General features: G+C 35.8%; 1 protein-coding gene across 4 annotated transcripts in view; it reads left to right on the top strand.

Annotated features, from left to right (window-relative positions):
- The window catches only part of DOCK7 (dedicator of cytokinesis 7), a 271,583-nt gene that overhangs the window by 38,476 nt on the left and 221,068 nt on the right, over positions 1 to 12,039 (top strand). For all 4 annotated transcript variants that reach the window (XM_049879451.1, XM_049879447.1, XM_049879449.1 and 1 more), the window contains exons 3-4: positions 9,495 to 9,670; positions 9,877 to 9,945. In XM_049879451.1, the coding sequence (XP_049735408.1) occupies positions 9,495 to 9,670; positions 9,877 to 9,945 (245 nt within the window). The remainder of the gene's footprint in view (positions 1 to 9,494; positions 9,671 to 9,876; positions 9,946 to 12,039) is intronic.

Genomic DNA, 12,039 nt, shown 5'->3' with positions numbered 1-12,039 from the left:
TAACCACAAAAGAATGTTTTCTTCTCAGTTTAAACTATTTCTCAAGATCTTATAAGAGTGGTCTTATACAATATTAGGACATAGAATTTTTGTTGACAGATTTTTTTCAGCACTTTAAATCATCTCACTGCCTTTTCATTCCTTTTGGCCTCCATGGTTTCTGAGATAAAATCATCTGTTAATCTTGTTGAGAATCCCTTGTATATGGCTAGTTGCTTCTCTTGCTGCTTTCAAGATTCTCTTTGTCTTTGGTTTTTGACTTTTCAGTTAAAATCTGTCTTGGTGTAGATCTCTTTGAGTTCTCCTGCTTGGAGTTTGTTGAGCTTCCTGGATGTGTAGATTCATTCTTTGCATGCTCCCATCAGCAGTGTATGAGAGTTCCTGTTGTTCCATATCCTTATCCAATATCTGGTGTGGACAATGTATATTTAGTTTTAGCTATTCTTTTCAGTGTGTAGATGTATCTTATTGTGGATTCAATTTGTATCTCTCTGCTGACTTTTTCTGCTTCCTTTCTTTTAAAAAAATTAATCATTTTAATTTGAGATATTGTAGATTTACATACAGTTATAAGAAATAACCAGAGAAAGCTTGTGTTCTTTTTACTCAGTTGTTCCAGTGGTAACCTCCTCCTAAACTGTATTTCATTATTATAACCAGGAATGTTGACACAGTCAAGAAAGAATAATTCTGTTACACAGAGGTCCCTTACCGTTCCCTTTTATAACAGTATACACTTTCTTCCTCCCCACCCCCATATCCATCCCAGTCCTTAGCCTCTGTTATTGTTGTTGGGTGCCATTGAGGTGGTTCTGACTCATGGTGACTCCATGTGACAGAGTACAACTGCCCGATATTATTTTCCTGGATGTAATCTTTATGGAAGTAGATCTCCAGGTCTTTTTCTCACAGAACTGCTGGGTGGATTTGAACTGCCAGTCTTTCAGTTAGCAGCTGAGCTCTTAACTTTTGTGCCACCAGGGCTACTTCCTTAAGCCTTAGCAACTACTGATCTGTACTTCACTTGTATAATTTTGTCATCTTAAGAGTGTTTTATGAATAGAGTCATGCAGTGCATAACCCTTTGGAATTGGCTTTTTCCACCCAAAATAATTCTATGGAGATTCATTCAGTTGTTATGTCTAGCTATAGTTTACTCTTTTTATTATTGAGTATTCAGTGGCATGGATGTATCACAGTTTTAAGTATTCACTTGTTGAAAGACATCTGGATTAGTTTTGAGTTTTTGGCTATTATGAATAAAGATCCTATGAACATTTGTTTACAGGTTTTCATTCTGTGAGTAAATGTCTACAATTGTAATTTTTTGGTCATTTAGTAGCTTATTCCCCCCCACCCCCCAACTTTCATATGCATCTGAGTCATATGGGGATCTTGTTAAAATGCATTCTTTTTAGTTTTTTTTTTTGGTGTAAATATACACAACAGGACATACACCAATTCAACAATTTCTGCATGTGCAGTTCATTGACATTGGTTACATTCTTAAAGTTGTGCCACCTTTCTTGATATCTCTTCCAAGTATTTTCACTATCATTAACACAAATAACTGCTGCCTAAGCTTCTTATATAACCTTTTGAGTTGCTGTTGTCTGTTTGATCACATACAGATAATTCTTTAAAAGGGCACAATGTTCAAGGCAGGTGTTCTTTTCTCACTAAGCTAAACTGTTGTTTGGCTTAAAGATGACTTCAGGGGATAGTTTTGGTTTAAAGTTTAAAGATTTCCTCAGGGCGGTAGTTTTTTTTGGGTGGTGAGGGTGTCATCCAGCCTCTATGGTTCCAAAGAGTCTAGATTCCATGATAATCTGAAGTTTTGTTCCACGTAATCTCCCTTTTGATCAGGATTCTCCTATAGAATTTTTGATGAAAATGTTCAGTAATCTTAGCTGGGCACCATCTGGTTCTTCATGTTTCATGGCAAAAGGAGGCAGTTGTTCACTGAGGCAATTAGGCACGCCATTTAGTAGTTTTATGTTTAGTTCATTTTTTAAGGAACTGTCAAACTGTTTTCCAAAATGGCTGTACAATTTTACATTCCCACCATGAATGTGTGAGTGGTCAAGGTTTTGTTTTTCTTTTTTTCAATTTCACTAGCTTCTTTTTTTTTTTTTTAAATTTAAACTATCCCACTCTTACACTTTCATGGTTATGTAGTAATAACTCGTTATGGTTTTAACTTATATTTTCCTAATGGCAAATGATGCTAACCATCTTTTCACATACTTATTTGCGTTTTATATATTCTCTTTGGTGAAATATCTGTTCACGTCTTTTGCCCATTTTCTAATTTGGTTTTTTTTTACTGTTGAGTTTTGATTTTTCTTCATATATCCTAGATACTAGTTGTATGTCTTAGTAAATCCCACTTCTACCACCAACCGTGCCATGTGGGAATGCCAGAATCTCACAATTCTGTCCTCAACTATAAGGATATAACAAATCTCCACTTTTCATTTCTCTGACACCAGCCGCCCATGCGGTACTTCTTTCTCTGACCCTATGCACCCAAAGCTAGGTCAGATCTCAGAGGTTAGAAGGACACTGTCTTTCAGCCCAAGACTTCAGATGCCAGCTGCCCATGTGGCACTTCTTTCTTTGTCTTTAGCTACCTGGAACTAGGTCAGATCTCACAAGGTAAAAGGACACCATCCTTCAGACTGTCAGATAGGCAGACACCAGCCAGAAGTTTGGAAGTTCACTTGACACCCTTACTTCTGACCTGCTGGCCACAGATCTAGGTGTTTCCCTCTTCCCAGTTATTGTCTAAAAGCTTTCTGTCTTACTAGGCTGACCTTTACCTGGTTCTTAAGCTGGGGAGAACAGGCTTTTGTTGGGACTTTTTTTTTTGCCTGTACCCTTAGGCATGTCTAGGTTGTAGGCTTCTCTAGCTCCAAGTCAGGGATATATGAGGTAAAAAGAAAATCCAGGGAACTTACTACCATATCATTCTTTGAGTCCGGAGGTCCCTACCTGGTCTGCCTTTTTCAAATCTTCACCTTTCGGAATCTTCTTTTGTATGTTTTATAATAATATTTGGTATTTTTATTCATCCTTATTGGGAAAATAGGGAAAAATATGTTTGCCCTATTTTTCCAGAAGTGAAAGTACTCCTGATAACTTTTGATGTTGAGTACTTTTTCACGTCCTTATAGTTTATTATATATCTTCCTTTGTGAAATAATCTAGTCAATTTTTTTTGTCCATTATTTGAGGGTGTGTTGTTTTTTTATTATTGAGATATGGGACTTCTTTATATATGCTAAGTATCAGTCCTTGTCAAATGTATGTTTTATGAATATGTACTTTTAGGGTAGCTTGCGTATTTATTACTTTTTTTTTCTAAATTTTATTTATTTTGTTGTCATTGGGAAGATACACAGCAAAACATACACCAGTTCAGCAGTTTCTACATGTACAATTTAATGACATTGATTACATTCTTTGAGTTGTGTAACCATTCTCACCCTCCTTTTCAGAGTTGTTCTTCCCTTGTTAACATACTGTCCCCTAAGGTTCCTATCTAATCTTTCCAGTTGCTGTTGTCAGTTTGATCCCATATAGATAATGGCTTGTAGGTAGTTCTTAAAAAAGCATGATGCTCAAGGCAGGCTTTTTTTTTTTTACTAGTTAAACTAAAGTATTGTTCAGTTTTAAGGTGACTTCGGGGGATATTTTTGGTTTAAGGTTTAAAGATTATCTCTCCGCAGTAGTTTCAGGGGTTCATCCACCCTCCATGGCTAGAGTCCATGAGAATTTGAAATTATGTTCTACATTTTCCCCTTTTTGATCAGGATTCTTCCATGAAATCTTTGAACAAAATGTTCAGTAGTGGTAGCTGGGCACCATCCAGTTTTTCTGGTCTCATGGCAAAGGAGGCAGTTGTTTACGGAGGCAATTAACCAGACATTCCGTATCTTCCTCCTGTTCCTGACTCTTCTTCCTCTGTTGCCCCAAGTGAATAGAGCCAGTTGTTGTGCCTTGAATGGCCGTTTGCAAGGTTTTAGACCCCAGGAACTATGCAACAAAATAAGAGGTAGAACAGAAGCCCTGAACACATTATTAGGCCAGTTAACTGGAATGTCTCTTGAAACCATGACCCTATCCTCCAAACTAAGGAATCAGATTCTGGGAAGTGTTTGGTTGTACATGAGCAGCTTTAGCAGCTACTCTTTTTTTTTTTTATTATTGTTGTTGTTAGCATATCTATCACAGAACTTTTGCCAGTTCAGCTTTTTACAGGTGTACAACTTACTGAGAGCAATCACAATAATCAGCTGTGCAACCCTACCCTTAACCCTTTGAAGACCCAGTTATTTTCTCCTTTAAATTTTTTTGTTGATACTATGTATTTTCGCTAATGGAAGGCATGCCAATTAAAGGACCAGTTCAGAATTTTTGTTTTGAGTTATGTTTTTTGATACCAATTTTCTGGGAATCCAGTTGTCCCAGTGGATGCTAGATGTAGTAACTCCTACGAATATGAGTCAATGATACAATTTTTTTTTTTTATTTCTTGAAAATTTGCAAAACACAGGGTAAAACATGAAAGCACCTGGCAATGACTGCACATGCGTTATATTCTAGTTTCCTTCTTCTTAGTCTTTTTATTATTTTTCATGAAACTTTTCAAAACATGGTACAGTGCATTCTTCCTTACTGCAGAAGCAGTACTTAGAGCCCAAATAAATAAAGCAAAAGGATTTTTTATTTCAGGAAAATTATCACTACAATGCATCCTTCATTTACTGCAAAAGCAATACTGACAGGCCAAATAAAACTAAAAGAATTTGAATCTTAGGATAATTACCACTCCTATGTATTCCTCATTACTCCAAAAGCAGTACTGACAGGCTAAATAAATAAAACAAAAGGAGTTTGAATCTCAGGCAAATTACCACTACTATGTAATCTTTATTATAACAAAAGCAGTATTGACAGCTAGGGAGCAGAAAGAGCTGCTTGGAATGCTGTACAACTGTTCACAGCGGTGCATTCCACCTGTAGCAATGATGGGGCCTTAAGATTGACTACAGGGTAAGAATAACTTATAGGAGTTCGAGTCTCTTGAAAAGTACCACTGCAATGCATTATTCCTTATGGCAAAGGCGTTATTCACTGTTCAAAAGCTAGAAACGCAGGGAGCCAGTAGCACCTGGGAACAGTGAATGGTGCCAGGGAGAAAATGGCCACTATGACTGAATGAAGACTGGGAACGGCTTACTCTTGTGATAAGTACATTCTAACGAGAACATGGTCACTGGGAAACATTTTTAGTGAGGAGGTGTATCTCACAGAAATAAAAGCAAGCCTGTGAAAAGTTAAGAAAATCCACACACCCAGGAGACATTACCTAAGACAATGCTCAAGCTACACAAAAAACGAGGCTCCAACTCAGTATTAAGTTTCATGCATTTCAAAGGGCTCCTGCCTTGAGGCCAAATGTGTTAAAATCCGGCTACTTACTTAGCAAAGAACTCCAGAGGCATAAAATATAGTTGGGATATCATATGTCCCACAAGTCAGCAAAGTTAATTTTTCCATCACTGTTAATCCCTCTTTCCCGCCTCCCTTCTATCCCTGGTAACTTACTAATAAAATTTGGTCCCTATATATTTGCCTTTTCTTATCTTTATATATAAATGAGGTCATGCAGTATTTTCCCATTTGTGAATGGCTTATTTTGTTTAGCGTAATGTCTTCCAAATCGAACTCCAAACCTGTTGCCATTGAGTCAACCCTGTAGGACAGGGTAAGAATGTCTTCCTGTTCCATTCATATCGTAGCATGTAGCATGTATCAAGACTTCATTTCTCCTACTGGCTGAGTAGTATTCCATTGTATATATGTACCACATTTTGTTTATCTATTCGTCTGTTGATGGGCGTTTAGGTTGTTTCTACCTTTTGGCTATTGTGAATAATGCTGCAGTGAATATTGGTGTACAAATCTCTTTTTTGAGTCTCTGCTTTCAAGTCTTTTGGGTATATGCCTAGGAGTGTAATTGCTGTGCCATGTGGTAGTTCTGTTTTTAGTTTTTTTGAGGCATTGCCATAGTGTTTTCTGTAATGCCGATATCATTTTGCCTTCCACACCAGCAATGGATAAGGGTTCCAATTTCCCCATATCCTCGCCAACATTTGTTATTTTATTTTTTTAATCTTAGCCATCCTAAAACCAAAAAAAAAGAAACCCAAACCTGTCACTTTCAAGTTGATTCTGACTCATAGCACTGCCCCATAGGTTTTCCAAGGAGCAGCTGGTGGATTCAAACTGCTGACCTTTTGCTTGGCAACTATGCTCTTAACCACTGTGCCACCAGGGCTCCTTAGCCATCCTTGTGGGAGTGAAATGATATTTTGTTGTGGTCTTATTTGCATCTCTCTGATAGCTAATGATGCTGAGCATCTTTTCATGTGTGTGGTGGACATTTGAATGTCCTTTTTGGTAAAATGTCTGTTCAAGTCCTTTGCCCATTTTATTATTGGATTGTCTTTTTGTTGTTAAGTTGTTGAAATTTTATATATATTTTGGTTATTAGATTCTTGTTGGATATATCGTTTCCAAAGATAATCTCTCAGTCAGCTTGTGTTTTCACTTTTTTTGTAGAATATTTTGAGGAACAAAAGCTTTTAATTTTTATGAGATTCCTTTTATTATGTGCTTTTGTTTTTATGTTAGATAATCCATTGTTGACAGTGAGGCCTGACAGTGCTGCTTCTGCTTGCTCTTCTAAGACTTTTATGGTTTTAGTTTGTACATTGAGGTCTTTAATCCAGTTTGAATTTGTTTTTGTGCCTGGTGTGAGGCACGGGTCCTTTTTCATTTTTCTGTGTGTGGAAATCCAGTTTTCTCAGTACCATTTATTGGAGAACTCTTTTTTTCCCATTGAATGGACTTAGCACCCTTGTCAAATATCAATTGACCAAAGATGTGTAGATTTATTTCTGGACTCTCAATTCTATTCCATTGGTCTGTGTTTATTGTTACAGCAGTACCAGGCTGTTTTCATTACTTTCGCCATACGGTATGTTTTAAAATCAGGAAATGTGAGTCCTCTTACTTTGTTCTTCTCTTTCAACATCACTTTAACTACATGGGGCTTCTTGCCATTCCATATAAAGTTAATGATTAGTTTTTCTATTTCTGTTAAGAAAGCTGTTGGAATTTTGATCGAGATTTCGTTGAATCTTTAGATCACTTCAGGTAGTATTGACATCTTAACAATATTAAGTCTTCCTGATCCATGAACATGGAATATCTTTCCATATATTTAAATCTTCTTTAATCTTTTTCAGCAGTGTTTTAAAGTTTTCATTGTAGAAGTCCTTCACATCCCTCGTTAGATTTATTCCTAGTTATTTTATTCTCGTAGATGCTATTATGAATGGAATTTTTTCCCGTACTTTTCCTATCAGATTTTTCATTGCGGTATATAGAAACCCAACTGATACTTGTTTGTTAACCTTGTACCCTGCAACTTTGCTAAATTCCTCTATTAGCTCTAGAAGTTTTCTTGTGGACTCTTATGGGGTTTTCTCTATATAGGATCACATCATCTGAGGATAGAGATAATTTTACTTCTTTTCCAATCTGGATAACTTTTCTTTTTCTTGATTTATTTGTATTTTTTTCTCATGAGTGTCTTTTGATGTATCGATTTTTTCATTTATGATTAACCCTTAATGAGTCATATCTAAGAAACCGTTGCCTGTTTCCAAGTTTTTTTATATTCTAGAAGTTTTAGCGCTTATGTTTATTTCTGTGATGCATCTCAAATTAATTTTTGTATATATTGTGATTTATGAATTGAGGTTCATTATCTTTCCATAACGATAGCCAGTTTTTCTGGCAACATTGGGTGAAAAATACTTACCTTTTCCTATTAGACTACTTTATTCCCCTCTATTATGGACACCATGATAGTGTAATGTGCACTTAATAGGATCGGTAAGATAGAATGCTTATAAAAAAAAAATCATAGATTTTAGAGTTTAAAGATCCAATTTCTAATTTCTGCTGTACCATTTTGTGACTTTTATTTTCAGAAGTTTCCTAACTTTTTTGAGCACGAATAACTTTATTTGTAGAATTGAAATAATATTAATACCTAACTTTCAGGATTTTGGGGAGGTTTAAATGATATAACATGATAATGGTAACAATAATAGCAATATCTTTTGAATGTTTATGATGTGCTGTGCATCCATTGTTTTTTTTAAATATGTTTATAATGTTGTTTTCCTATCTTTTACTGGTTGTTCAGTCCAAACACACAACCTATACAGAGGCAGATCTTAGTGTTTTTAACCTATTTGAACATCTTGAGAAGTAACAAGCTCTTATTTTCATTGGTCCACAACTGCAGATTTGTTATATATCCTTCATAATTTTGCCTGAATATTTCTTCTTACTTGGATTTGACAAAAAATATTGTATCTTATTGAAAAGTATATTTTCAGCTTGGCTAAGGAATGCCATGAATCTTCTGTCTTCGCAAATAGATATTTTTCATAGGGTCTATGTATTAGTTTCCTGTGGTTGCTGTACCAAATTACCACAAACTGGGTGGCCTAAAACAATAGAAATGTATCCTCTCACAGCTCTGAAGGCCAGAAGTCTTAAATCAGTATCACTGGTTGAAGTCAAAGTGTGGTGTTGGCCAGATTGTACTGTTTGGAGGCTCCATGGGGGAATTCCTTTCTTGCTGGTGGCTGCCAGCGTTCCTTGGCTTGTGGCCACATCACTCCTGTCTTCTATGCCAGCATCTTCAAATCAGTCTCTGCTCTATCTTCATGTGGCCTTTTCTTCTGTGTGTATGAACCAAATCTCTCTCTGGCTTCTTTTAAGAATACATGTGATTTTATTTAGGGCACACCCAGATAATGTTCCCATTTTAAGATCTTTAGTCACATCCGTAAGGACCCCCCTTTTTTTTTTCTTACATATAAAGTAACATTCACAGGTTTCAGAGATTAAAAAAAAAAAGAGATTAGGATGTGGATATTCTTTGGAGGAGAATTTTTTAGCCTACTATAATCTGGTTATGCAGTTTTAATAGGATAATTAAAATAACCACAAATAAAGTAAAAACACTGTTCAGAAATTCAGCAATGAAAATCCCAAAGATATAGAAAAGAAAAATCTTTCAGTGAGCATTTTGTAAAGTGTAAAGTATTGTAAAATCGTTAATTATCATCACTGGTTTTATCTGAGAGGCATGAGACAAGTCTAAACAATAAGTTTAAAGAGAGTATGACCAAAAGCATAAAGGAGTGTAAGAAGGCCAACACTTTATAGTTTTTTCAGTGCATCTGACAGGGTATCTGTTGCAATTTTTGAAAGACCTAGGTTAAAACATATTATCTTTAAAAAAATAATAACTTTTCACCACTCAAAGTTTTAAAATTCTTATATCTACCTCTTTCTTTCCATCCACCTCTCATGCCCCTTCCCCTACCCCTTTTGTAAAGGTGCCCCTTACTGAAGCAGTGGATCCAGTGGATTTGGAAGATTACCTCATTACTCATCCTTTAGCTGTCGATTCTGGGCCTTTGAGGGATTTGATTGAATTTCCTCCCGATGATGTTGAAGTTGTTTATAGCCCTAGGGATTGCAGAACCCTTGTTTCAGCTGTACCAGAAGAAAGGTAAGGAGACATTTACCTATTTTTGGTTTTAGGGTAAGTAAATTTTTTTTTTTTTAATAGAAAGGCTACATTCCACCATTTTATTTAGATCCTATTTTTTGTGGTAGTGTCGTTTCCTAAGACAGGAACAAGAGCTCCAACAGTCAGAATCACAAACATCAATGCTGTTTCTGTAAATTACTAATATATTCTCTCTTTTAAAATAGTGAAATGGATCCACATGTTAGAGATTGTATAAGAAGTTACAGTGAAGACTGGGCAATTGTGATCAGGAAGTAAGTTATATGTTTATTATAATATTTAAAAAATACTGAGTAGGATTCATAAATGGATTGAGGTAGAATTAATAGTGCCTTTTGCTGTCGAGCAGATTCCAGCTCATAGTGACCCTATGGATTAATAATCCAAATCAAACCCATTGCTGTTGAGTGGATTTCAACTCATAGCAACTCCATAGGACAGAGTAGAAGTGCCCCACAGGGTTTCCAAGGAGCACCTGGTGGATTCAAACTGCTGGCCTTTTTGGTTAGCAGCCATAGCTCTTAACCACTATGCCACCAGGGTTTCCACAGATTAATAATAAAAACCAAAAACCAAACCCAGTGCTGTTGAGTCGATTCTGATTCATAGCGACCCTGTAGGACAGAGTAGAACTGCACTATAGAGTTTCCAAGGAGCGCCTGGTGAATTCAAACTGCCGACCTTTTGGTTAGCACCCATAGCACTTAACCACTATACCACCAGGGTTTCCCAGATTAATAATAGAAACCTGAAAATTTATTAAAAAAAAAAAAAATTCAAGAAGCAAAAACAAAAGACTTTTGTATATAGACATTTTCTCCTTATGAGTTCCATAATTACTTTTACTTACTTTTTCTATTGAATATTAGGTTTGTGGGAATAGTATTTCTGTATTATCATAGATCATTAATAATGAATGGTATGTGACGATAATGATTTTGTGGTCTAAATTCTTTTTAGGGAATTAGGGGTGGATATAATTGACTTGATGGCAACAAGTTTGTTTGGTTTTTATTGGTAAATAATTTATGTTTTCTCAAAGGAATAGTTTAGTGAAACTTCAGTTGTTAAATTTAATAGCCGATTTTCCGGATCAAGCTGTTTGCCTGTTATTAACTAACTAAATATTTACAGGACCTGTAGATTATATCAGCTAAATATTTATAAAAAATAATGTTTTGTTCTACCGTAAAATTTATTTTTCCAATGGACTGTGTTTGAAGTAAAACTACTTCTTCTCTATTAATTTGCCTATTGAAGAAGGGTCTTCATACTGACATTTTTCAACCTTATTTTATTTTTCTAAAGGAAACGTAAGAACTAGAGTAGTGAAGAATTCTGTTACGACATTATAGGTTTCACAGAGAAAGTAATCTGCTGAACACCAAGAGCAACAGTGATGTATCCATTGCTTATTGTTTTGTCCTATGGCTTCTGTCTTGTTTCACTGGGTTTAATATTGTGCTGAGCATCACTCTGGGGGATACTGCTGACACGCTTTTCAGTTTTAGTGTCACCTAATAAAAGCCCAGTCTGCTGCTCTTTATAAGGAAGAGATACTTTTATGAACTCACAATTCTGAGAAGTATACCAGTAACCGGATTTTAGACATTACTGAAAAAAAGTGTTACTCTGTCAAATAATTCAAAAGTCTTTACATCTATGCATGTATGTTGGAAACCCGTAATGAGAAATCTTAATAAAAAGAGGTTAGTTGCAAAATATATTGACCTCAGAATCATAGTATCTGCTATTTAATTTTAGAATGGTGTTGCCAATCTGATTTAGGTAAGAGGTAAGGAAATTAACACGTATTAGGTACTTACTATGTGCCTGGTATTTTATCGATAACTTTATATTCATCTCATTTCAGGTTTCAACAGATAAGATAGGTCAGCTTCAAGAGTTGTTAAGTGACTTCTCTGAGGTCCCTCAAGCCAAAAGGTAGAGTAGCTAGGATTAGAACCCAGGGATGTCAGATTCTAAAAGCTCATATTTTTATTCTGTTACACTAGATGTTACTGTATGGGGCAGTACTATTCTGTCCTGTAGGGTCGCTGTGAGTCAGAATCGACTTGACGGCCATGTGTTTGGTTTAGTTTTGACACTAGAGATCATTATCTGCCGTGATAAAGAAGTTATGAGGTGTACCTGAAAGATAGAAGTTAGGTGTGATTGAAACAAAATAGAAAAGCTACAGTACAAAATAATCTAAGGATAAGGTTTATACAAAAACTTCGGAAGTGCTTTAAACTCAGAAACAGTGAATACAGGCAATGGAAGGGAGGCCTGGGGCAACTGTTGGGGGAATTTGATTGCTTTGAAATCTTTGTACTATTTGTGCACAA

The sequence above is a fragment of the Elephas maximus genome, chromosome 3, assembly GCF_024166365.1.
Source record: "Elephas maximus indicus isolate mEleMax1 chromosome 3, mEleMax1 primary haplotype, whole genome shotgun sequence".
Classification (NCBI taxonomy): Eukaryota; Metazoa; Chordata; class Mammalia; order Proboscidea; family Elephantidae; genus Elephas; species Elephas maximus.
This window is presented reverse-complemented; position numbering and strand designations above follow the sequence as displayed.